The sequence below is a fragment of the Aphidius gifuensis genome, linkage group LG6 (assembly GCF_014905175.1).
Source record: "Aphidius gifuensis isolate YNYX2018 linkage group LG6, ASM1490517v1, whole genome shotgun sequence".
Taxonomy (NCBI): domain Eukaryota; kingdom Metazoa; phylum Arthropoda; class Insecta; order Hymenoptera; family Braconidae; genus Aphidius; species Aphidius gifuensis.
This window is the reverse complement of record NC_057793.1, coordinates 1114459-1141040: the sequence shown is the minus strand read 5'-3', so window position 1 is coordinate 1141040 and position 26582 is coordinate 1114459. Positions and strand designations below refer to the sequence as shown.

The following is a 26582-nucleotide window of genomic DNA, read 5'->3' as shown; positions in this document are numbered from 1 at the left end:
TAAAAAAAAAAAAAAAGGGCTCTTCATGTATACAAGCACGTACTGAGAAAATAATTTAAAATAATTACATTGTCAGTCGTAAAATATTTCCAAATACCAGTAACGAATTATTGGAATTTTAGTGAGTTGTTTTAAAAATAAAAAAATTAACCTTTCGTCAGAGTCATTGTTCGTGAACCCTCCATTGGACTGAATAGACCATTGCAAGTTGCATCGCCACTTTGGGCAACCCTATAAACTTCTGGTGTGTCTTCGGTAAGTGGTATAGTAGATGGTAAACCAGACTCATGGTCAATGGTTGCCATTCCAAGAACCGCCCTACTCATTGCACCAACACTTTGACCAGCACGCTCGTAAACGAAGCATCGATAACGTTCTTCATTGCTTGACGCATGACCATGATGCAAACGACCAACAAGATAACGACTGCTACCTTCTTTCCATGTTGCCAAACACTCCAACTCTTCAACTGAAAAAATACACACACACATAATTTCATTAATTCATAATTATCTTCAAATTTAATTTAGTATTTTTAAATTATTTATTGGACTAAACATATAGCATTTTTTAATTTGAGAGCTTTTATTTGGTGCTTTGGTTATCAGACAAAATTGGGTGATAATTATCATCAAGATATGATGGAAAAAAATATTTTTAGCATTGAAATTTATAAATGAATAAAAAATTTCATTGGAGAAATAAAATATCTGTGAGAAAAATTTAATCTGGGCAATTATCATGTCAAAGGAGGAAATGATTTTTAGCCTTTTTTTTTGTCATTGACCAAAAAACTTTCAAGGCTTTTCTTATCTTAATCACATCTATTGCCTGTTTCACTCTTTGCTTTGATGGCAATTCGACTATCTATATCACCAAATGTCGTTTCTACAAATCGACTTTTTTATTTTGAATCTTTTACTCATTTATTTTTGTAGAGTTTTAAAAATACTAAAAGTGTTAAAGGGATAGTTTAGTTTTAGTGTGTATTTTTTATGTTAAAAGTTTGACATAATTTTACTTGATTTTTATAGAATTCAGTGCTTTACAAATAAAATTGATCCTTTGGAATTAACTGAAAACTTTATTTGTATAATAAAGCACACTAGTATATTCAAGTTGTAACAAAAGTTTCACACATTTTTGTACAAACATATAGGGGATGTATGAGATGCTTTGTTAAATTTAATATTTTTCTTGAAAGTTATATTTCTAGTACTAAAGTACATTTCATTGTGAAATATTTATCAAATGATTTGTTGAGTTGTATTATTTACTTTACCTGCACTTTCTGATGCTGGAACATCAGGACATGCTTGATACTTGAAGAGTAATCTACTGTCATCGGTACATGTATCAACATTACTGAGTGGACTTGAACAAGTACCATGACCACGGTTATACGTAAATGTCATTGGTCCACGAAATGGACAAGACACTGCTGTTGCCTCCTCTCGAAACATTGAATACAACAAAGCATCACCGGTTATATATGAACACAGTGATGGTAGTGAATTTCGATTGTGACAATATGCTGAAAAATAATTAAATAAACATTACAACTAGACTGTAAATAATTATCAAAATATATCAACGTTGCATTGTTTATTTATTAAACAAAAAAAATAATAATAGTATCACGAATAAATATTCTAAACACAATCTATCTGGTCAAATAATTTCGAAATAAAATAACGGGTAAAAAAAAAAAAACATTATGTAACATTGTTTTTCAAAATAAAAATTCATCATTTTAAAAATAATATAATAATAGTAATTTATTAAATAATTAAATGACAATTTAAATTATCTCTAAAATAATGATAAACAAATAAATATTTAATTTAAAAATTTATTTATTTTTTTTTAAATATACTTTTGTCATCGATCTTGGATCAATTTAAAATTTATCTATTTAAAAATGAATCAATTAGTCATTGTACTGTAATGACTGAATATTATAATTATTTCAAATATTATTTTGTCATTATTAACTTTTAAAATATTTAATAAAATGTTTATTTTTTTAATTTATAATTTTATATATTATTAATGCGACAATTACTTGACAATTTTGATAAATCCATTATTTATTTTTCACTTGCCGGTAGATATTTTTATAAACACAAAAAAAAAAAAAAAAAATGATAATAAATCAAAACGAGTCACTACAATACAATATCTAATTAATTTTTTTTTCTTTTTGCTTCAATTGCTAATCTATTTATTTAAATCATTTTTTTTTTTACTCATTCAATCATCAAATGAATTTGATATAATCATAAATATTTTTTTCCATCCCATTAGTATAAATATATATTTAAAAAAAAAAAAAATATTGTTATGACTGAGGCATGAAAAGGGCATTAAATTCTACAAAAAAAAAAAAAGACAAAATAAAATAGAAGAAAAAAAGTATGATTGAAAAATAAAATAACATGGAATATCAAAATGTATTTTTTTGTATTTGAGGGATAAAAAGAACATAGTCTCGATGGAAATCGAATGCTTGTAAAATAATAATAATATTAAAAAGAAATAAAATAAAAAGTGGACTCTGGACGACTTTGATAAATCGTTGAAAAATGCGTGGTCGGTGAAAAAGGCACGGGGGTGCATATATGGCTGACTAGTAGGTGGATTGCACTCGAGTCCCTCGAGTGTCAGACGGGAGCTTGCAGAATCGCGTCCACTCGTCTGATGGCTTTCCATCCATGTGGTATCCATACGTCCATTTTTTTATTTTCCTTTTTTCCACCCATCGTTCTAACCTATTTTTCATCGCAATTCCATGCATACCACTATAGATATATTCATCTCACACATTCACCACAAGAAATAAAATTAAATGATAAAAAAAAGCTCCAAAAAAAAAACGCGGTAAAATAAAAATAAAAAAAACAAATGCGTGGTTGAATTAAAAAAAAAAGACAATAAATAAAAAAAAAAAAAAATAATTAAACAAAGTTTGTAGGATTTTAGCAGTCGTTCAATTTGATCTCTTTATTTTTGCTTTTTGTATATATGATAAAACAAGTTGGTAGAAAAATTATTTTTCATTTTTTTTTTATCCTCTGATATTATGACTTTATTATTTTAATTTTTTTTTTTTTTTTGTTTATTAATTGGGGGTTTTAAGAGTGTCGCAATGCGACGCAATTAAGGTAAAACATCCAGTGGTTTTCATTTTCTTGTGGTTCATCTTCCTAACGACAAACATTTTCTTTATCTTTTGAAAATTTATTTTCATTTTTTTTTTTTATTGTCCAACAAGTAGGCCAATGAGAAAAACCACATTGTTAAATGTAGTCTTTCAATTTAACAATGTAGCTTTAAATTTATTTCATGGGTTTTAAATTTTTATAAATAATTTACTTACTTTCTTTGTATTGAAGTACATTTGAGTGCTTTTCGTGAATGACAACACATCGGTAGCATGATTTTCTATACAAAAAACAAACAAACAAAATATATGTTAAGAAAAAATAACAAATACTTTTTCAATTGGATAATTTTTTTCCGAAATATTTTAATTATTTTCATTGTGTCTTTAAAAATATGTAGAGTATATTTATTTTTATATATTTGCAAACGAGAAAATGTTGAATAAGAAAAAAAATGAAGCTAAAACGGAAAAAGGCGGAGTTTGAGATATAAAAATGTAAAAAAAAAAAGAGAGAAGAAGAGTTGGTCCAATGCTTGATTTCTGTTTTTAATCAGTCCGTCTGGTGGAATATGCTCGAGGGCTACCACACGAGACAAACTATTTGCATTCAACGGAACTTCTAATTCTACACTACTATATCTTCTATCTATATATATATTCTGTCTTTATCTAGTGCAACCAATCTCTGGTGCAAGATCGATGCGCTTGCTCGTTTCATGAATGACAAATCCGGATAGTATATAGTGCCAGAACAATGGTAAAGAATGACCTCACAAGAGATTTACTCTCATTATTTTATTTTTACATTTTTTATCATCCCTCGTCTTCTCTCCAACAAATATTGGGAGAACTAATGGAATATTTTCTTTTTTTTCTTTTTTTTTATAATCTCGAAATATATCAAGAATAAAAATATAACTTTAGTAGCGAAAAAAAATTAATATTCTAACGATAAATATCAGTGAAGATAAATCTGCATTTTATGAATATTGTATTAAAAGCTTTTTGATCAATTGGCATTGAGTATGATTAAAATAAATTTAATGAAAAATAAAAAAAAATATACAAGTGGAGGAGGGAAATAAGGTGCTTGAAAAAATAATACAAATGTCATTTTTTTTTGTAGTGAATTTTTACTTGAATGACTTGCAAATAAATAAGAAAAATATTTCAAAAAGCTCTGAATTTATAATGACATTGTTTTGATTTGTTATTGAAAAATTAAGGGTTGAAATTTTGGAATTTATTTACAGATTATTTCAAGGGTTTTGTGATTTTAATTTTTTTTTTGTTTTTATTTTGAATTTTTATGATGGTTTTTGATTATCCAAGAGAAAAATAAATATGAAAATGTTAATAATTTTTTTTTTGATTAATTTTTAATAGTTGTTTTGAATACTTACTCGTCGACAACGAGAAATTTGTCTCCTTCGTTTCTCAAACAGCGTCCTTTGCTTGATAAAATATTTTTCGATATGAGAATTGGCTGTCTCACACCACTTTGGAACCACGTGCCTTCCCATCTCACTGGAAATGCACATTCTGAAATGAAAAAAATTGAAAATCCAATAAATAAATAACAATAATTATATACTTGCAAAAAAGTTGAGTAAAAAATATATAGATATATTTAAAGCAAAAAGTAAATAAATATATATTTGAAAAAAAAAAAAAAAAAACTTTCGAAATAGATAAATCAGGTTGGGGAAACAGCACAAAGATAGGCCCTTGAATTGAACGAATTTATATGGGTGGTAATAAATTCACGATGAGAGCGATATCAATACTTCGAAGCATACATTTAAAAAAAAAATAAATAAAAAAACTTATTCATAAATATAATATATATATTTTTTTCATTTTTAAATTTCCATTGAGCATTAGATTTGAAAAAAAAAAAATATATATTAAAAATAAAATTCTTCAATCGAAGAGCTTTTCGGCTCGTAAAAGTCAGTGAACCCAACCTGACCCTAATCCTCAAGTGCCAAACTGAAAAATCTCATGTCCTTATGCCCTGTGTACACTGCTATATGGGTTATTTATTATCGTCATTTTTTTTTTTTTTTTTCTCTTCTCCCTGTATGTATTATTTTTTTTTGAGGGTTGTCCAGAATTTTTTGGTAAGAGCAACGAATGAGTGACGAGATTATTAGGGAAAAACTAGAAATCTTGAATTTTTTTTTCATATTTATTTTTATTATTTATTGTTTTTGTTTATTTTAATTTTTTTTTTTTTTATTTTCTATTTTTTATTGTCGCTTAAACATTCACCAATAATCAATCAGTTGATAAAAATTTTTTTAGAATTTTCTTAGAAAACAAAAAAAAATAAATTAACTTGTTATAATTGTCATTTAAATTTTCATTTGTATTATTATTTTAACTACATTGTTAAAGAAAATAATTATAAATATTTTTTTAATATTATAAATTTATATACTAATTAAAAGTTGATGGAAAGAAATTTAAATACTACTTTGTAAAAAAATTATTTTAACAAGACAATGATAAAAAAAAGGGTGGCAAAAAAAAAAAGGGGGTGAAAGAGGGGCGTATGCTTGAAATGGCAGCAATTACTCGATGCCAGAAGCGAAATCAATACGTGTGGTTCCGGTAATGTCGACGTATCTGGAAAATCATAGGTGTCGAATGTTTTTTCGATTTAAAAAGTATCGAAACCTCTTTTTCAATCTCATTCCTTTTGCAAGCTCATCTTCCATCTTGCATTCTTTTTTTTTTTTTTTTATTTTCTACCTCAACCCTCAAGACTACCACCAGTATACCACCTCAAGTATTATTTATTTATTTTATTTTTCTTTTTTTTTCTTCTTTAACTTCCGTTCTCTTCTCACCGAGTCGAGGCAACTCGATAAAACGACAAGAAGACCTTCTAGACTTCACCGATTCCAATCGTATAGTATTTATTTATTTTCATGTGGTATGTTCGTATGCCACACGTTGCCTCACAGTTCGATTTTCAAATTGAGGGTGAATACTCATGCACATATAAAAGATCAGAGAAGGGGGTAGTATAGATGAGATGGGAACAGTCGTAAAACCCACGAGAGTCGCAATTCGTAATCACAGTTTGCACCCTACTTTTTTATACTTTTTTTTTTTTTTTTCATTTATTTATTTATTTTTTTTTATGTACATAGTATTTTTATTCCCATTTCATTTATATATCCTTTCTAGTTTATTCTGTTCACACAAAAACATCAACAGAATCATTTAACATAATAAAAAAATCAAAAAGTTAAATTATAAATAAACTTTTTTGTATTGTTTGTATAAATTATTGCTATTGTTTATTTTTTTTTTTTATATACAGATATGTATGAATTTTATTATTATTATTATTGATTTATTATTTGGGGAATAAATAATGAATATTAAGTTGATAGACAATAGGGGAGCTAAAAAATTTGAAATGGTATATTTTTTTTTTTTTTTATTAATTATTTGTTTGTTGTTGAAAAAATATTTCTAAGCGAAAATTTCGTGGAGTTATTGTTTTAGTATGTGAACAACATCTAAATATAAATATTCTAAAAGTTTTAAAATTTAATTTCAATTATTTTTATTTTTTTTGCAATTTTATATGCTCCGTGACTTGTAGACAAAACTTGGGAATTTTTGCTGTAGGTCGTGTTTAGTAAAAAAATATATTCCTAATCAAAATATTCATGAAATTATACTTCTAATATTTAAACAACACGTGAATATTGTTATCCTGAAATTTTTAAGCTTTAATTTCACCTATTTTTATTTTTTTTTCAATTTTATATTTTTTAAAAATTTTTTACTTTTTGCCAAGAGTCATTGCTGTCAAAAAAAAATATTTCTAATCAAAATATTCATGAAATTATACTTTTAATATTTAAAGAATACCTGAATATTGTTATCCTGAAAATTTCAAACTTTTATGTCAGTTATTTTTATTTTTTTTGCAATTTTATAATTTTTTAAAATTTTGTATTTTTTGCCAAGAGTCATTATTGTCAAAAAAAAATATTTCTAATCAAAATATTCATAAAATTATACTTCTAATATTCAAACAATACCCAAACATTATTATCCTAAAAGTTTTAGAATTTAATTTCAATTATTTTTATTTATTTTTGAATTTTGAATTTCCAATTAATATATCACCCAAAAATTTGAGCTTTTATTAAACAATCATTGACAAAACTCTTTAAAAATTAAAAAAAAAAAAAAATTAATCCTACATAAAAAAAAAGTCAATTCACACCCGTCTATTTATTTTGTAAATCAAAAATAATATTTACACTCAATTATTCAGCATTTAAATTATGTAAATACCCAATCAAATAATATAAATAATTTTCATGTAAATAAAGAATAATAAAAACAATAAATTCACGAAAGAAAATAAACAAAACAATAACATAAAACAATTATAAAAATGGTTTGCTATGTATAAATATGTGTTGGTATTTAAAAAAAAGGTTTGGGCATTTAACCCACGACCCAAACCCTCTAACGCAGCAGTTGCAATTAGCGTTTTCTTGGTGCCTTGATAACGACTTTTTTCTCTTGTATAATTTATAATTTTCTCACACTCTAAAACTTTCTCAAAACAGCTAGAGCACAACAAAATAATTCTCCTTTTTTTTAAAGCCATATATAAACTATTGTATGGTGCAATGTTTATAACACCACAAACTATTTCTCAATGGTACATGGCATTTAATTTACGCTTGTATTCACCTTCCCTGCTCTTTTATATCAAACAATCTACACATCCACTTAACTTGTTCTTTAATACATGTACACCAACAAATATATATTCATACTGATTATATTTTGATGAAGTAAATTTCTCATATAATCAAAAAGCCCTTCTTAACATGCAATTTAAATTGGACATCAACTATTTCTCGATTACCAAAACAATTCAAAATGAAATATGTAACTTTTTCATTTTTTTTTTTTCCTCAACGCAGTTATATAATCTTGTGGTTTAGACAAAGACACATACACAGTGAATTGGAAGATTGTAAAATTTGCACAGGGAATTGTAGATGGGGCGAAAAAAGAGGTTTGCATTATAACCAGTAACAAGAGGGTCGTAATTCACCCTCCAAATGGCGCGCGTTTGCGTCACGTGACGCCAAAATTTCTTGATTAAGGCAACACGCGATCTCTATTTTATTTTATTTTGCTTTTTTTTTATTCTCTCTCTCTCTTGGCTTCTCTTGGGCATACATAAAATAATGTATATATATATTTGAATGAGAGCCGAATGAAAGCTTCACTCGCGCGAGAACGCGCTTCTTTACTTTCTTCTATGCTTAATTTTACGCCCCGTTAATATCAACCTCCCGTTACTCAAATTATATATATATTTTTTTTTATTTTCTATTCTTTACTCCAACAACTGTGGAAAATGTTTTTAAAAAAAATTTATCTACTCAAAATTATATTTAAAATAAAAAAAATATTTTTAATCTCTTTCGCTGAGATTTTATTATTTCAAGCTTTTTTTTTTATTCTAAAAATTCAAAAATAGATTTTTTTTTTTTGTTTTAAAAATATTTAATTTATATTATGTATTTTTAGAAATTTTAATTCTTTTTTTAAATGATGGGTTATTTTATTTTCAATCAATCAAATAACAAAAAATAAATGATAAAAATTTTTTGATTTTATTTTTAGAAAATTATCATCATCATTGTTTATATAATTTAATAATCGATTAAATATTTAAATTGACCACAAATTATAAAGGTTATTTTTAAAAACAAGCAATAATAATAATATTTTTTTTTTTTTTATTTACAATATAATAAAGATTCATGCTTACGACCTAGTTATAGCAAAGGGTATATTCATACGTCAATCGAGTGTCAAGTTGATTCAGCGTATAAGCGAATGCACGGAAATTGGTCGATCATTTTCCATGTACACCTATATATGTGTGTTGTAAAATTATATATATATATATTGTATACCAAAATAGTCGGTCTATATTCGACATCTGCCAGGAGTACATTGAATTTTGTACATAAAGCTAAATCATAGGATTCGACGAGTTGAATTCAACCAGTTAAAAATGTTGACGAATTTTGTCCAATCAGTGATATCAATGTCCATCTATGTCTACCAAAGTTTATCTTTCATCTATTGCATAAATGAACTCTATCGATCCATCTGTTACAACTCAACGTTAATTATTTCAAACTTTTTTTTTTTCAATTTAAATTATTTTAAATATTTCTCTCTTTTAATCAATTAATTTTTTTGGTTTTAAATTATTTCTATATAATTAATTGAATAAATTAAATAAATAAAAAATTAATGAAATTAATTAATGATGTTTAAATGGTTCATTTTTTGAGGATATAATTTTTAAATGTGAAAGAAAAATCAAATGATGATTTACAGAAGAACATCTGACAATTTGACAGTGACTTGGGTATACTATGATAAAAAATAATAATAATAATAATATTTGTGGAAAAATAAAAGAAGAAAAAAAATATATATATAAAATAGGAAAAACCTTGGAGAAATAAAACGGCAACGTTCAACAGCACTGACAGCTGTCAGCCGTCCAAATCCAAGTAAAAGTTTACGCTTGACTGTATAAAAGAGAACACACCCGAAAGTTGATATTTCGTATATATTTTTTTTTTATTCTTTATTTTTTATCAGATGCACCTGTGAATTCAATGGTCCGATATTCAAAGTAATATTCAAAATATATCTGCTACTGATTCATCTGCACAGTAAAAAGCAAAAAATAAATTTATTTCAATTTCATAAAAAATATTTTATAAAGTCAATTTATTTATTATTTTATAATGAAAAATATTTTAGAATTATTAATTTATTAATATATAAATATTATTTAATATTTTAATAATTATTTATAATTATTTTTATTTTATTTTATTCATACTGTATATAAAAGTTGAAAAACGTTTTACGGTATGAGATTTCATTTAAAATTGTATTGCATTATTCAGTGGGTTAAAAGATAGGGGGGTAGAAAGAGGGGGAGGGAATCAAATGGCACTTTTGTTGCTCACTTCAACTTCAGAGTCTTATTATAAAGTGGTTGTTTCTCTTCAGCAACTTTGTTATTCTCATAATGGCAAATGGTTGAGTCGAAAAAAAATGAAAAATAATATTAAATTTATTTTTTATATTATTCTATTTAAAACAATAAATCAAATATTCATTTTCACGATATTGCTACTCACTTTGATGTCATTTTTTTTATTTATTTTATTTTTTTTCACACTACAGTTCACTAAGTTATGAATACTTTTTTATTTATCGTGTACAATTTCAATTTTCCCACGGGCTAAAATAAAGAAAAAAATAGTAAATTTAAAGAAAAAATTATAGCTATATATAAAGCTGAGAAAATGTGCACTTGTGGTTTTGATTTTATTTTTTTTTTTTTTGAGAAAACTTCACTTTTCTACTTTCTTATTATTTTTATTAAATTTATTTATTTTTTTTTCTTCAACTTTGTATACTTTGTATACTTTGTGTGTACACATGGGTCATATACAATTTTATATTCATAAAAATACCAACGAAATTTTGAATAAATAAATAAATAAATAAATAAATTTGTTAAAAAAAAAAATGACAATTGTAATATTATGTAAAAAAAGGGTGATAGAATAGTAAATGTCGTTGAATTTATCTGACAACTCAAGAAACGTCCTTCAATTTAAGTTGCTCCTTCAGGCAATTTTCTTTGTTCCATTTTCAATCTAGCTTTACATTTATTTCAGTTTGACATTTGTCCCGCTGGATATTTATGTATCACACAAATTTTTATCCACAAAAGAATGAAAAAAAAAAAATAAAAATCAATAAACAAAACTGCCATAATAATCACAATAAAAATCAGTAAAATTATGATAAAAATAAAAAGCAAAAAAAAGCTGTAATACTATAATTCTATGAAGCGGATTTCTATCATTTTTTTTTTCTATTTTTTTTTTTTTCTTTTGTTAATTGTAATTAGCCGCATGCTTTGGTCCAATTAGCCATCAGGGCAACTGTCCTACCGAAGAAAGCGTCGAGCTTTCAAGCTTTGATTAATCAACTTTCAACAGTAGGGAAATAAAATTAAAAAAAAAAAATAGAAAACCATTGATAATAGAAATAAAAAATTCTATTTTTATTTTTTTTCTCTTTACTTTTATCATTATACAGTCAATGAGTTAAAATAGATAATCGATTTTTCATGTCTACATGTAAAAATTCAAAATGAAAAAAAATATAGCTCAACATAAAAAATATAAAAAAAAAAAATTTTTTTTTGAATGTTCTTTATATATTTCTTATCCAATATGCTCATCTTATATAATGCAAAAATTTTTTGACGGCACAGAGAGTCCTTTATTCGAGTGATATTTACTCACGACTCATTCCTTCGGTTTTATTTTTCATCCCCCTTGGCGAATTCAAGAAGAATAAAAATATATATAGAGAAAAAAGAAATTTTTATTTTTTTATTTTTTGAATATAGAAGGTTGTACGTGCACACTCGAGGATTCTTGGGAAGAAACTCTGGTGGCAAATGTTATATAGGCATCACTTCGTTGAGTTAGACCCGTTGGGGGTTCACAAAATCCCCGTGGCTTCTTCGCAGTTTCGATCATCTTATATATCTCCCTTTTTTTTTTCTTCTATTTCAACTTGAAATCTACTACTTTTATCACTATTTTTCTTTTAAATTTACTTTTTATTTTTTCGAGTTAACCACCAATCGAATTCACAAGAAATTCTTCGTATAAATCCGCATGATCCAACTGATGTAATTTCATTTCTATTTTTTTTTTTTTTTATTTTTTTTATATATACAGTTTTCATTGGTTTTTTTAAAAATAATTTTGTGGAAAATGAGAGATTTTTCTTGGCCTTTTTTTACATCAGTGTGACAAGTGTGTTGGGATTTTTTTTTTTACACTCCAACACGTTGAATAATGTAAAATTAAAAAAGTAAAAAATGGCTTGATAAACGAAGGAATTAATTGTGGTCATTAAGAACTCCTTGTCTCACAGTCTTAGTTCAAATCTCAGATATATTTTATCTACTTTTTTTTTTATATTCTTTATTATGTATTTATTTATTTTTCTTTTTTGAAATCTCTACTAAATTTCAACGAGCTTTACAATTTTTTAAATTTTATATTCCATTTATTTTTACACCCTTTGATTTATAATGTAATAAAAAATTTAAAATATTATTTTATTCTTGCGTTTTTTTTTTTTTCAAAAACAACAAAAGCTTAATCATTTAATAAAGATATTTTTAATAGGGGTTGAAGGAATATTATCGCAAATATTGAAGCAATAATTCATAAAAAATAAAAAAGCTCAAAATAATATAAAAAGTCATTTAAAAAATAAAAAAAAACATAACAAATTAAAAAATAGGTTAGGAGAAATTTGTAGTGGTTTTTTTAACAAAAAAAAATTTACTCTCCATAAGCTTGATTTACGTTGCAAATATAAAATACCCCGAGTATCAACAAATTAGTTGAATAACCTGGGCGGTTGCATCGAATCGCCCACCATCTGTTTGCCAACTTTAGTACCCTCCACATTTTGTCTGATAAAAAAATAAAAAAAAAACAATCTACATTAAAAGCTAAGATAAAATAAATACATAAATAAAATTAACTAATTTATTTTAAATATACAAAAAATAAATGAATAATAAAAAGAATACAGAAATAAAAATATTGTAATATTAAAAAAAGTATTTTAAAAAAATTCTCATGTAAAAAAAATTATTTGTAAATATTATTTTTAAGCTCTGCAAGTGATTTTTAAAATCTGCAAGTGATTTCTAAAATTTGCAAATGATTTTTAAAATCTGCCAGTGATTTTTAAAAATTGCCAGTGATTTCTAAAATTTGCAAGTAATTTTTAAAATCTGCAAGTGATTATTGAGACTGCAAGCTCCTTCGCAAGCTCAAAAATAACTTGCCCATTTAAAAATTATTAATAAAACAAAATATAAAATTTTTTTGCATATTGAAAAAAACATTTTATGATGTTTTTTTTTATAAATAAAATGATAATACTAATAAAAATAATAACAAGATAAAAATTTAGTTGGTATGTGAATTGTACGATATGTATATCCGACCCTTCTAGAATTTTCACTTATCTATGTATATATCTCGAGGGATAATAATAAAAAAATATCGGTTATGATTCGGTATCGGTGAGCCAACAGACGAAATACGTGTTTCAGCGTGAATTGAATTGATATATTGGCAAGGAATACGTACTCTTGGGCATATACCACAAATACATGCATTTCTTTTTCCTTTTTTTTTTTTGTTGTACATATAGTTTTATACAATGTCCCACGAGACATTCCCAATGGATTTATATATTTATTTATTTTTCTTGAAAAATTTCTTTTTCTCATTTTTTTTTTTTTTTTTACATCGTCAATTTCACTCGTCTTCGTTTCTATGTCTGACCAGTATTCAACTATATGACTATATTGTTATTCACTCTTCAATCACGTGTTCATACATTAGTTTTGTATACATCCAGCATATCCCACAAAAAATAAAGGATCAGAAAAGTATAAAGATATTGTTGGCCAAGTTAATTCCCTGAGGTGTTTATCCATTTTTTTTTTAGACTATATTTAAGTGATAGATTGCCCCAAGTCACACTGACATTTGATTATTATAATACGAAAAAAAAGGTGCTTTTTTTTTGTTTAAATACTATAGTATTTCAAACTTTTCAATTTTGTGCTTTTTTGTTTTGTAAATGTTCTTTTTTTGTTGAGTGATTTTTGATGTTAACAATTGTGCTTTTTTTTTTTTTTTAGAAAATTCAAGGTAAAAAGTTTTTGGGTGGTTTTAAAGAAGGGGTGTTAAATAAGGTATTAGAAGAAAAAAAAATAAAAAGGGAAAGAGGGTTTAATACAATTGTGTGTGTATAGCTGTCGCACGCAGACTTTTACGTAACGGATGGACTCGCGTGTAACTCGCTCATTTTAAAACATTCAAAGCTTTTTTGTTTTTCTTTTATTTTTTCTGCTTACGAATATGAACTGGCTCGATATACTGCTTCAATAATATACACCCTTTATTTTATAATACATATATCAGTGTAAAAGTCATGAATATCAAGCTAGTTTTCTCAAATCCACATCAACATAATATTTGTGGTAATAATTAATTAAAAATTTTCTAGTTGTATGGAATATATCTCGACAGATTTGAATAATAATGCAAGTTTTTTAAATATATATTTAATATTGTTCATATATAAATATTGTACAGTAAAATAATAAAAAAAAAGGGAAAATTCCATGGGGACCAAAAAGTTTTACAACGTTTCAAAACAGCAGGTGTACGTTATCCTCAAGTTTAGTATAATTGATGATAAATATAGCACCATTTTCATGGAAACTGTACATTAGTACTTTATGAAATTGGCAAGAAAAGTTTGAAAACTGAAAAGTTTGATAGTAGGATAAAGGAAGATGAAAAAGGGTGAGTTTAAAATAAAAAGAGACAAAGAAATCAAGAAATAAAATGAAAAATAAAGAAAGAGATAAAAAAAAAAAAAAATTGAGAGAGAAAATAGTAGATAGATACAGTCGAGTGGTAAAGTGAAGAAAAAGATTAAGGGAGTAAAATGTATAACAGAGAAAATAAAAAAAAAAACAAAGAGCTGTTATACAAGTTTTGAAATATATATCTAAAAAGGCTTTTAAAGCTTTCCCTTTTCACTGTACTTTCAACCCTTGATATTTGCTTCTACTCCCATTCTCAAAATATTTTTCAAAAGCTCAAATCATTAGATACCTTTTAATATTTTTTATAAAGAGAAAAAAATTCATGACGGTGAAGTTAGCGTCTGAGTTAGAGTCTCGAAATTAAAAGTATACAGGGAACATAGGGGTTTTCTTGGGCCCTTGACTCTTATAATCAATTATTATTCTTGTATTTTTTTTTATTGAATTGTCTAGGACTTAAGGTAGTTCAGAAAAAAAAATGGGAATTTTGGAAATGATTAAAAGGGGGTAGAAGGTGGATTTTAACGGTTTTTAATTTTTTTGACTATGATGGAGTTGAGCTATCCTCGTAATTTTTTTTTTATTAAATTATTAGTGATCTAAACTAATTAAGGAAAAAAAATGGGAATTTTTGAAATGGTCAAAAAGGAGTAGAGGGTGGATTTTAATTGTTTGTAATTTTTTTGATTATGATGGGATTGAGCTATCCTCGTAATTTTTTTTTTATTAAATTTTCTAGGACCAGAGCTAGTTTAGGAAAAAAAATAGAAATTTTTGAAATGGTCAAAGAGGGGTAGGGGGTGAATTTTAACGGTTTTCAATTTTTTTGACTATGATGGGGTTGAGCTATCCTCGTAATTTTTTTTTTATTAAATTTTCTAGGACCAGAGCTAGTTCAGAAAAAAAAATGGAAATTTTTGAAATGGTCAAAAGGGGGTAGAGGGTGGATTTTAATGGTTTTTAATTTTTTTGACTTTGATGGGGTTGAGTTTGACCATTTCAAAAATTTCCATTTTTATTCCTGAATTAGCTTAGGCCCTAGACAATTTAATAAAAAAAAAATTACGAGGATAGCTCAACTCCATCATAGTCAGAAAAAAAAATAACCAGTTGTCGTCGTAGAATCGTATAAATCCAACTCCTACCCCCTTTTGACTATTTCAAAAATTATAATTTTTTTTCTACAATCACCTTAAATCATAGAAAAATTAATAAATAAAAAATTATGTGGATAGCTCAACTCTATCATAGTTAAAAAAATTATTCAGCCAATAACCCCTGAATTATTTTCTTTTTAAATACGATGTTACTTATTCCAGAAGGTTGTTTTTTCATATCTATGTCTCTTTTAAGATTTATTAATACTCAATTAATAATTTGTAATAATTTTTATTAAATTTCATATCATTTTTAATTATTTATTCAACTCTGGATCTTGGAGCCTGAACCATCTCTGGATTAAGAGATTCAAGACGCTAACCCAGACGCCAGCTTCAGCGTCATAAAAAATTCAATTCTTTGATAAAAAAAAAAACAGAAAAATTCATGCAAAAACTTATTTGCTATTATTCAAAATATAATAAATATATTTTTCATTTTTTTTTTTTTTTCGGTCAAGCTATTATTTTTTTATGCGACAAAAGTAAAAAAAAAAAAATATTTAAATTGACTTTTTAATACTAAAACAGACTAGTGTATTAAAAAATATAAATATTTGTAATGATCTTTTATTTTTGTATTAAATAAAATGTCAATTTTTGATTTATATTTATTTTTTTTCTAAATTAAAGTTTTTGTTTTGTAAAAAAAAAATGTAGACACATGGGATATAATATTTATTTACGTATATAGTATATTGGAAAATAGGTGGAAAAGGTCTCGACACACACAGTGGGAAATATTTTTCATTAATCCGATTATTTATCGGCCGTCGAGATTGTTCCACCCTCTTATATTTATATATGCTTGTAATCCGTGTTTTTTGAGGGCAACGGGGTTTCTCGCGGCCAAGTGCGCGAAAGAAATAAAATGAAAAAAAAAATACATATATACTGATGAAAGTGATGTGGTATATAAAATATACAAGGGAGTAAAATAGTGTGGTGTTTATGTGTGTAGATGAGTGGGTATGTGTACAAAGTTGGTGGTGGAATTGGTAGCCATAATAAATTTAACGAAAGGAGGATGCAAATGGATGAAATACAGTAGTTGGATACGTAAATCACCAAACGATAATGCTGAATGTCGAGTAGCGGCACGTTTACGAGGTTCTGCATGTAACACAACTCTCACTGTTCAACTTAACCACTATACACGTACCAAGTTGTATCAGGATTTTCACATACTTGTTTTTCATATATAAATATAATTTATTTTGCCAAAATTTAATTTTATAATTATACAATTTTCACTAATTCATTTTAATATTTTCTATTATTTTATTTTTTAAATTAATTTTTGTCTGACCAGACGTATTATATTACTACTTGCAGATTATTTTTTATTTAATTTTTTTCCTCAATTTTATTATCCTGATTAAGCTCGTCTGACACATGGTTGACCATAACTCCTTTTTTTTTTGTTTTTTTTTTAATTTTAATAATAAAAAGTCAGAGATAAATGAGAAAATTAATTTAAAATTGATTAAAAAATAGATATTGTTTTTCGTCATTCAATTTGGTTGTTTTATTTTATTTATTTTTTAACCTTTTTTTTTGTGAACGAGATAAAGGGTAACTTGACGCGGTCACAAAGTTCATGCCCTCAAATTTAAAAATCGCATGAAAATAAAAAAGAAAAAATAATAAAAAAATTCAATATATAATTTACAGTTTAAGCACTAAAAATATAAAAAAAAAATTTGATTTTAATTATGCCCTGTGAGAGGCACTATCTGTACACTTGATTTATTTATTATTTTTTGTGATTTAAAAATATAATTTAAATATAATATTTAAAACCCATCAAAAAAGCTTTTAACCAATATATCCAATCGGAATACACACACATTAATTTTACTATTTTTTTAATACATAAAATCTCAACACCCTTCTCCATTGAATCGATGATAAATCATTATATTTGTACAAGTCCACCACAAATTTAATTCAGCTAAAAGAAAAAAGGATAATGAAAAAACAACAAATTAATCTTTCATTATTATTTTTTTTTTTCTTGACTTAATTTTTCCTTTATATCTGCAGACACGTGGACTCAGTTATATACATTTGATCTGTCATTCTGTGATGCATTTCACGATGCCACAGGCTTGACTGTTTTCTCCCCCTAATTTACCCCCCATGTCGCTGACGACTGTCTCGTCAACTGCGTTATCCAGCAATACTCGGCATATGGTCTATTAAAACTATTAATGAAACTCAAATGCCTTTTTTTTTTTTAATTTTATAAAATAATATTTAAATTAAAATATTATCGTGATAATTAGCTAGTTGAGTGACAGTTCATGAAGACACTGTAAACTTCATATGCATTTTATAAAATTTAAAAATCAAATTAATTAATTTTCCTGAAATAATTAATTAATTTAATTTTTTAAATAAAAAAAATATTAATTTTTAATTTTTTGAATTTTAAAATAAGCAATTAATTTATTTCAAATGTTATTTTTATAATTTTTTTTTGTTTAAATAATTTATCCAGCATTTAATTTTCATTTTTTAGTTGAAAATTTAAACCTATTTTGATGAAAAAAAAGCTCTAGGTATTTTTATTTGATTAATATAGAGAATAGGATTTTTTTTTTGGTTTTTTTTTAAATTTACTTTGGTGTATAAAAAATGAAATGTATTTAGGGTGTAAAAAAAAAAGCTGACTTGTATGACATTGTGAAAACATTGTAAGATGACTGGTTGGGTGTAGAATCTCTGACACTAATGACAAGCAAGATTACAGTGCGTGAGGAAGTCATTAGAAGCAGAAGCCTATTTTGTTGATTCTCCTTCTGGCTAATGGCCCACCAACACTGTTTTCCTAAACTATATATATACTCATATAATTTTCACGTAAAAACCATTATTCAACTGTTTAAAAAAAACCTAAATGAATAAATAAAATGTTGCTGATTCACTGAAAATTTATTAACACAGCAACGCATTATTATAAAAAGAAATATATATTTTCTAGCAAATGAAATTTAAAATTAATTCTTAATTACATTTATGAAAAAAAATATAAACACTGTAGTGGAAAACAAACACTGCAATATTTATTTTAAAAATATTTTTTTTTCACATGAATGTTTTGAGAGCACGTGAATGATTGATGTTTCAATTTATTAAATTAAATTATATACATCTTTTGAAAATATTTTTTTTAATTAATTAAATTAATTTTAAGTTGAAGTATTATTATTATTGAAAAATGATTGATTTTGTCGCCCCAAAAAATACACAAAAGCGTGTAAAAAACAAATAGAATCAAATGTTAAAATTTTTATATTATTTTTTTTTTTGTCGTTTTAGCTCTGATTAAAAATAGATTAAATTACAGTTTGTCACGCAAAGGGAATGCTTTTCTTACAAGCCAAAAATACGAAGCGTTGACAACAAAGACGAAAGTTCAAAAAAAAATATAATAAAATAAATAAAATAAAAAAAAAAGCTCGCCTATGGCGACAGTACGTCGCCGGGAGTTGACGTTCTTTTCTTCATCCGTTTTTTTAACATTATTTTTTTCTCGTTACTTCCTTTCTTCCTATATTTTATTTCCCCTGTCTTTTTTATTTTTTTTACTTTTCAGCTTTTTTTATATGAAATTTTTCTCTTTGGTTCTTTTTGAAATTTTTCCTTCAACTGGACAATGGTCACGGGTATTTCATCACAGTGATAAAAGATAACTTACCATGACCATTGATATTTGATAATATAAAAAATAATAATAATAAAAAAAAATGTAGTGTTATGTGAGTTTGAAAAATACTTGAAAAAATAACAGTTATTCATAGAATTCATATATGTAAAAAATTTTGCTTGACGAAGGTCAAAAAATAAATGAAAAAATAAAATAATATTGCATATTAAATGGACAAGTATTGTATGATTTAATTTAACACGTGACTTTTATTGAATCTTTAATATAAAATAAAATTTTTTATTGTTAAAAAATTCATATTTAAAAAAAAATCGAATCCAAATAGTTTTATGAATTTTAAAAAGGGACAAAGTAGAAATCAATATCATCAGGGTCATCTCCAATCCATCCATTAAAAACCTCTTTCATTTTATTTTTTAATTTAATTTTTTTTTGCAATTATACGATATTTTTTACTGGGATACTTTCAAGTTAAAAATTTGAAATGAAAATATAAAAAATAAGGAGAGTTCTCTACAGTTGGTATAAAATAAAAAAAAAAAATAATAAAAATGCAAGTTTAGAAAGAGATGATATTTTTTAGAATTATAAATATAACATGTTGTGTATTTGAGTCAGTATGGAGTTTGGATTTTCAGGAATGCAAATGTTTGAGTCAGGGTGGATTATTGCAAGAAAGGGTGACCCTGAGTTTAGGGTGTGAGTGTATACACAAATTATATATGTATATATAATATAGCAGTTTGTCACAGTCAACTTCTCACTAAGTATGTGAAACCATTTGTCTCATGACAAAGTCGCATACTACTTTCATCCTACAAAATTCAACATGTTAAACAGATAATAATAAAACTTTTTTTTTTTTATTTTTTCTTTTCTATAAACAAACTGGTCTATTTGTAAATAAAAAAAATAATCATAAGACCTTTAACAAGTACTAATAAATTATTTTAAAAAATATTATAAATAGACCTGAAAAGCTCCTATTTAAAAATCATTTAAAAAATATTTTCATCGGTTTTTATAAATAAAATAATATTAAATATTCATCAGAGAATATATCAAGATAATTAATTCGTAATTAGACCTAAAAATATGTTTAAAATTAAAAAAATAATCCAGTTTTTCAATAATTTTTCAAAAGAAAATTAATAAACAAATAAAGACCTCATTTTTTTTTGTTTGTAAATCTGATTTATACGAGACAATTTTTTTATTTTTCTATATATACATCCTCATTATTTTTTTTTGCTTCATCATCTTTATTCTCTGTCATTTTTCATATTTTTTTTTTTTTTATTCCAAGCAGATGAGTGTCACTATATCGTGTATAACGCCAGAGGGACTATCACTGGAAATAGCATTTTTATAATATAAAGAGCAATGGGGGAAAATAAAAAAAAAAAGTAAAAAAACCCTCGAATCATCTGAGATAACTGAGACAGCGTGTTTATACGTTGTAAATTTAGCATGTTGAGATTACAGTATTATATAACCGTACAATATATTTATAGTAATAATAAATTTTTTTTTTTTATAATAATATACATTTTTCATCTTCAAATTTAACCATCAAAATGATAGATTTTTGTTGGTGTGTTTTATGCCAACGTCTCATGTCACCTTAATTCATATTGTATGAAAAAATTTTATATTATCAAAAATAGGGTTGATTATGCTTTGTAGCAATAATCAAGCGACATATAACACGCAAAAATGTCATTAAAATTCGATCAGATAATAAATATATTTACTTGATACAACTTGCTTTGACTTTCACGGCAACAATATTGTAAAATTAACATTTAATTTATGATTAATCCAAAATACAAAAAATTAAATACAAAAATTCACTGAGTCTAAAAAATTAATTATCAGATATATATTATAAATTTAAAAATAAAAAAAATCATGTTGACATATGTTAATGAATTGTGTGTTTAATTTTTCTAACTATTTTTTTTTACTACATTTTTAACAAGCTTGTATATATTTTGATATGGTTTATTAAATAACGAGTTATCACTCAATTAAATTTATCAGATTCTCATATTTCATTGAGATAATTAAATAAAAAAAAAAAGAATAAAAATATTAAATAAAATATATTGAAAGTTTATTTGAAAAAAAAAAAAAATATATATTAAAGTTAATATTTGTACTGCGGTTGGTCCATGGTTGATATTTTAAAGTGGCAATTTTGATAGCACAGGGATAGGTCCACTCGTGCATCAACCGACAACTTGGTTGTATGCATTATTCATCACGATATATATAGGAGAACGACGTGCGCACAAATGCCCTCATACAATTCACTATGTGCATAAGTCTATGTGTGTATATAGACAACATGTCCAACTTGACTTGAACAGATTAGAATTCACCGCAAAATACAAAATTGAAATGTTATTCAATATCTATGTAATATCAATATTGTTTATCCGAAGAAAAAAAAAAATTACATCGATTTAAAAAAGAGAAAACATCATCACTATTAATATAGAATCAATTTGTAAATTTTTAATAATTTTTTTTTAACTGTTTTAAATAAATTATTCAAGCTGGATAATTTTATCGGTTGTGAATTATTTTTTTGTTTTTTTGATAACTTACCAGTTTGTCGTGGAGTCAGTGCCCAACAACAGTCAATGACAATTAATAACAACAATGCTCTTGTTAAAATAGTCAATAACATTTTCATGGTATTTGATAAAGCGCTATTGCGCATTTTACGTATTAACCGAAGCCCCTCATCACCCGTCTTCATTCTGAAACACAAAAAATATAAATCAAAATAAATCAATGACAAAGAAAAATATATTTACATAAAAAAAAAAAAAATTTCTAAAGCTATTGTTTCGAAAGCGTATATACAATTGTTGTTGAAAAAAAAAAAAAGATTATTTATTTTTAACTTTTATCTTTCAAATAATATTCAACAATTTATATTTTTTTTTTTTATCAAAATGTATCTTTTACGACATTCAGACACATTTTTTCATTTTTTATTTACGAAAATATATATATATATGTATTTTGCAGCTTATTTATTTTTATTCTATACTGAATACACACAAAAAGTGTCAGTCAGTTCATGACACAGTGTATCCGGTATATAGAGAAGAACGTGTTTTCTCATTCCATTTTGCTTTTATATCCCCGCATGTATCCTCGAATATAGTATGAGTAAATTTAACATCCAGTGTTGGTGCATCAGAGCGCAACGAGAGAGTGTACCCGGTTGGCCCTCAGGCTCACCACGTTGTTCTCTATTATGCTAAACCACAAATGGAGTCCTGCGATCGAGTGTCTTCTTCCCCAGTCTCAATTTTAGTCTCCATCTCTTGTGTTTTATATATACTTCTCCACCTGTCTAACCTCATACTCCAATTGCCTCCTGGGGCAATATATTTATAAACAAACCAGCAACAATACACCAAACTCAAGTGAATTCTCTTGGTTCCCAAGGTGTTGTGTTACCAAGAAATTTCATCATGGTAAAAATAATGTATACAAAAGTTTTGAAAAAAATTTACAAATAACAATACACTATATAAAATACAAAAGACTCATTGTTATACATATAATCAATAATGTCAAATATTGAAGGAAAAAAAATTACTCTTATTAAAATAATTTGAAATCATTATAATGTAATTTTAATAATGAGGTAAAATTATATTTTTGAAATATTATTTTTCATGTTTAATCAGAATATCTTTCAATTTTTAATTGAGCAGCTTTAATTAATGATAGTGATTAAAATTAAATATTCATTTACAATTGAATATTTGGATATACTATTTTTGTGGCTGACATATATTGACTTGTACTACTTGAATTAATTATTTTTTTACTTTAAATTGTTAAATAAATAATATCAAATTTCCAACATTCAATTTAATATGTCTGTTTTAGGAAAATATTCTCTCCAGACAATAAAATATAAAATTATCTTAAAATATCTCAAACTAATTATTTATTTCAATTTTCCATTTTTTTTTTTTTGAATTTTTTTCGAATTAATTTCTTAATTTTTCAAATAATAAATTATAATTAGTGTTTTTTATTTAAATTACAAAGCTAAATAAAATAACCTTATTATTTTCGTGTTATTTTTTTTTAAATATATGAAAAAAAAATCTAAAATTAAGCTCATTATTGACTTGCACAACAGAGAAATAAAATACCACGAAAATGCAAAAATTGTCTGTTGCAATTATCGTTAATTATTTAGAGTTATTATATACTTGAGTATTTTATAAAATTACAAAAGTTTATGATACTCATGTTAATGATTAGTATATATATGATACACGTATAGTTGTTTCATTTATCTCATTCAATTCAACTGTTACGTGGAACCGGATTTAAACATGAAAGCTCTCAAATTTATATATATAACTTGAGCTTCATTCTATGACATGCTGATACGTTTGAATTTAGAATATGCATGTGTGTGAATAGTCATGGAATTATATCCATGTGACCTATATAATGTATGAAGGTATGTGACAGACAATGTAACCTGGTGGACCAATTGTCCACAACCAGGCAACCAATTACAAACATCATCCGGCTACATCCACAACTAGCAAATCATCTATCCAACAAATCTTTTAAAAAAAAAAATATATAACACTTGTTTTTCAACAAAATAATTAAAAGATTGTGTCTGTAAAATTTATAACTAAATATTGTCAAGATTAATGAAATTAAAAACATTGAAAAGAGCATAAAGTACATAAAAAATAAAATAATTATCAAGATATAAGGATAAAGAAAAGATAAAAAAAATAAATAAATAAAAACTAAGTGCAGATGGAAATTGACAAGAGAATATACCTATATAAATTGATATTCATTTACAGTCAGATTCTTGTGATAGTAATTTATTCGTACGGAAGAATGAATGACATCAAAGGGATTGACGACAGTTGTGGAACGATGAAATACATAGATATTGCCAACGCGTATATATAAAAGCTGCTCGTGGGTAATGCTAAAAAGTTGATGGTCCATAATTGTTAAAGAACCAAAAAAGAAAATATATATAGTCAGTGAATTACAAGATTTAAAATAATACAAAAATATAAAATAAAAATAAATAAAATGAACAAAGATGAATAGGTTAAAGGGAGCCAATTAAATTTCAAGAAACACTTGCTAAATTTCTATCAAGTACTTGAATTTAAATATACTAGCTAAAAGAATAATATAGACTAAGACATCTTGGTGTATACTGTAGTTTGATAATAAAATAAATGACAATATATATTGTCTATAACTTTATATACGAGTTATATAACTTCAAGTCCGGAGGGACAAAATCTGCAACTGAATATTGTTGTACTTGGACTGTATAGAATTTAAAGAGAGAGGAACAATTTCACCTCGATAAACATTTTGTACATTTATGAATTATATATAGATAGACAGAGATATAGACAAGACCAAGAAACACACAATATTCAGTGTGTCCCATTATCTAGTTGCAAAATAGATAGAGCAAGAGAGGGAAAGAGGGAGTAAAGCTCATGAGAAGCCAGTGCTTTCTGTGCGCGCTAAGGGATTCTACAGATACAAATGCAACAAGATATAGAATATATATATATATTTGTATTATATAACAGTTGGTTTTGGTTGGTGGTCTTCTGTCCTGCTAAAGGTGACACAACCCTCTTCCCCCGTCAAAACCCCACCGCTATTGCCACAGAACTAAGCAACTTGGATTAGTTGAATTGACTCAGTTTGGTATAGAAGGGCCAAGCTCATTTGTTCTATCTATTTCTCTCTCTCTCTCTCTCTTAACAGTTCCAATAGTTTGGCATTGTGCCAGTTTAAATTGTCAAGTGAATTGGTCTTTTGTCTATCTCTTTCTCTTTTGTCACTTTTCATCTTCTTCTTCTTCTATATATGTGTATAATCCTTCAACATTCAACTCCTGATTTTCATTATTTTTTTTGTTACTTTTTTATCAACTTGCTTCTAATTCGAGCTTTTTTTTTTTTTTACTTTTATTTATTTAATTTCTTTGTTTTATTTTTTTTTCTCAACTGTTTAAATTTTGAAATAGCCAACAGATAAAATCTGGGACTTTTACTCTGTTTGTAGAGTATGTTATATATATACGGGTAAAAGTTTTGAGCCTTGAAAATTAAGAGACTTTTCTTAGTTTATATATATATATTCTCCTGAGATGAAATTGATCGAAAAAGTTTTTGAGCTCAAGTGGACGAGAGGCAGGCCACTTTGCACTATCTATTTGTTTTTTACCCAAGCGATCAATTTGCAATTTTGTAATCCATTTCAAGGTAAATTAGACGTTGGTAGAATCAGTAAATGAGTGAGTGAATGAATTATATTATATATATATAAAGATAAAGTAAAATAAAGTAATATAGCCTTAAGGGAATTAAATATGTTTCTTGATTAATTATCAAAAACTTATGATCCACATTGTGAGCTCATTAGTATATATAAACAAACTTGTTATCATATTTGACTCTTGTTAATTATATTTTAGTTTGAAATATAATTAATTGTAAGTACATGTTTTGACAGTGATTGGAAGTGATGGTAATAAAGACCAAGGGACAGTACACACAGTAGATTGATGGCTTGTGTAGATGATGTGAGGGTGGCTTTATCAGTTGGGCTGCTTTGAATTCCTTATCTTACAAACAGTTACATAGTCCAGGCGGCACATTATCTTCAATGTAGATGACAAAGGGAATTGGAAAAGCCAATGATAAGACAAATCTGTATATATAATTTATAAAAACCTCATGGAAAAATATCACAATTGTCACAATAATACAAGTCTTAGACACAGTGACGCCATCAACAATTCAAGTCGCCAATTTTTATATACTTTTTACAACGATAAATCTTGTCCTCCAAAACTCTTTCAACTACATATTCCCCATACCCATTTTTAAAATACTAGTTTCACGTTCTCAGCAGGCCGTCTATCCAATACCATCATATTTTTTTTATCCACTACCCCCCTTTTTATTTTTTTTTTTTGCTATT

The 26582-nt window shown here is 25.7% G+C and overlaps 1 protein-coding gene across 1 annotated transcript in view; it reads right to left on the bottom strand.

Annotated features, from left to right (window-relative positions):
- LOC122858670 overlaps positions 1–22310 on the bottom strand; it is a 35025-nt gene extending 12715 nt beyond the window's left edge. Inside the window, exons 1-5 of the mRNA XM_044161727.1 lie at positions 22161–22310; positions 4570–4708; positions 3380–3444; positions 1283–1534; positions 152–469 (exon numbers count right to left, since the gene is read on the bottom strand). Of these exons, the coding sequence (XP_044017662.1) occupies positions 152–469; positions 1283–1534; positions 3380–3444; positions 4570–4708; positions 22161–22275 (889 nt within the window). The 5' untranslated portion in view covers positions 22276–22310. The remainder of the gene's footprint in view (positions 1–151; positions 470–1282; positions 1535–3379; positions 3445–4569; positions 4709–22160) is intronic.
- Between the last annotated feature and the right edge of the window lie 4272 nt (positions 22311–26582).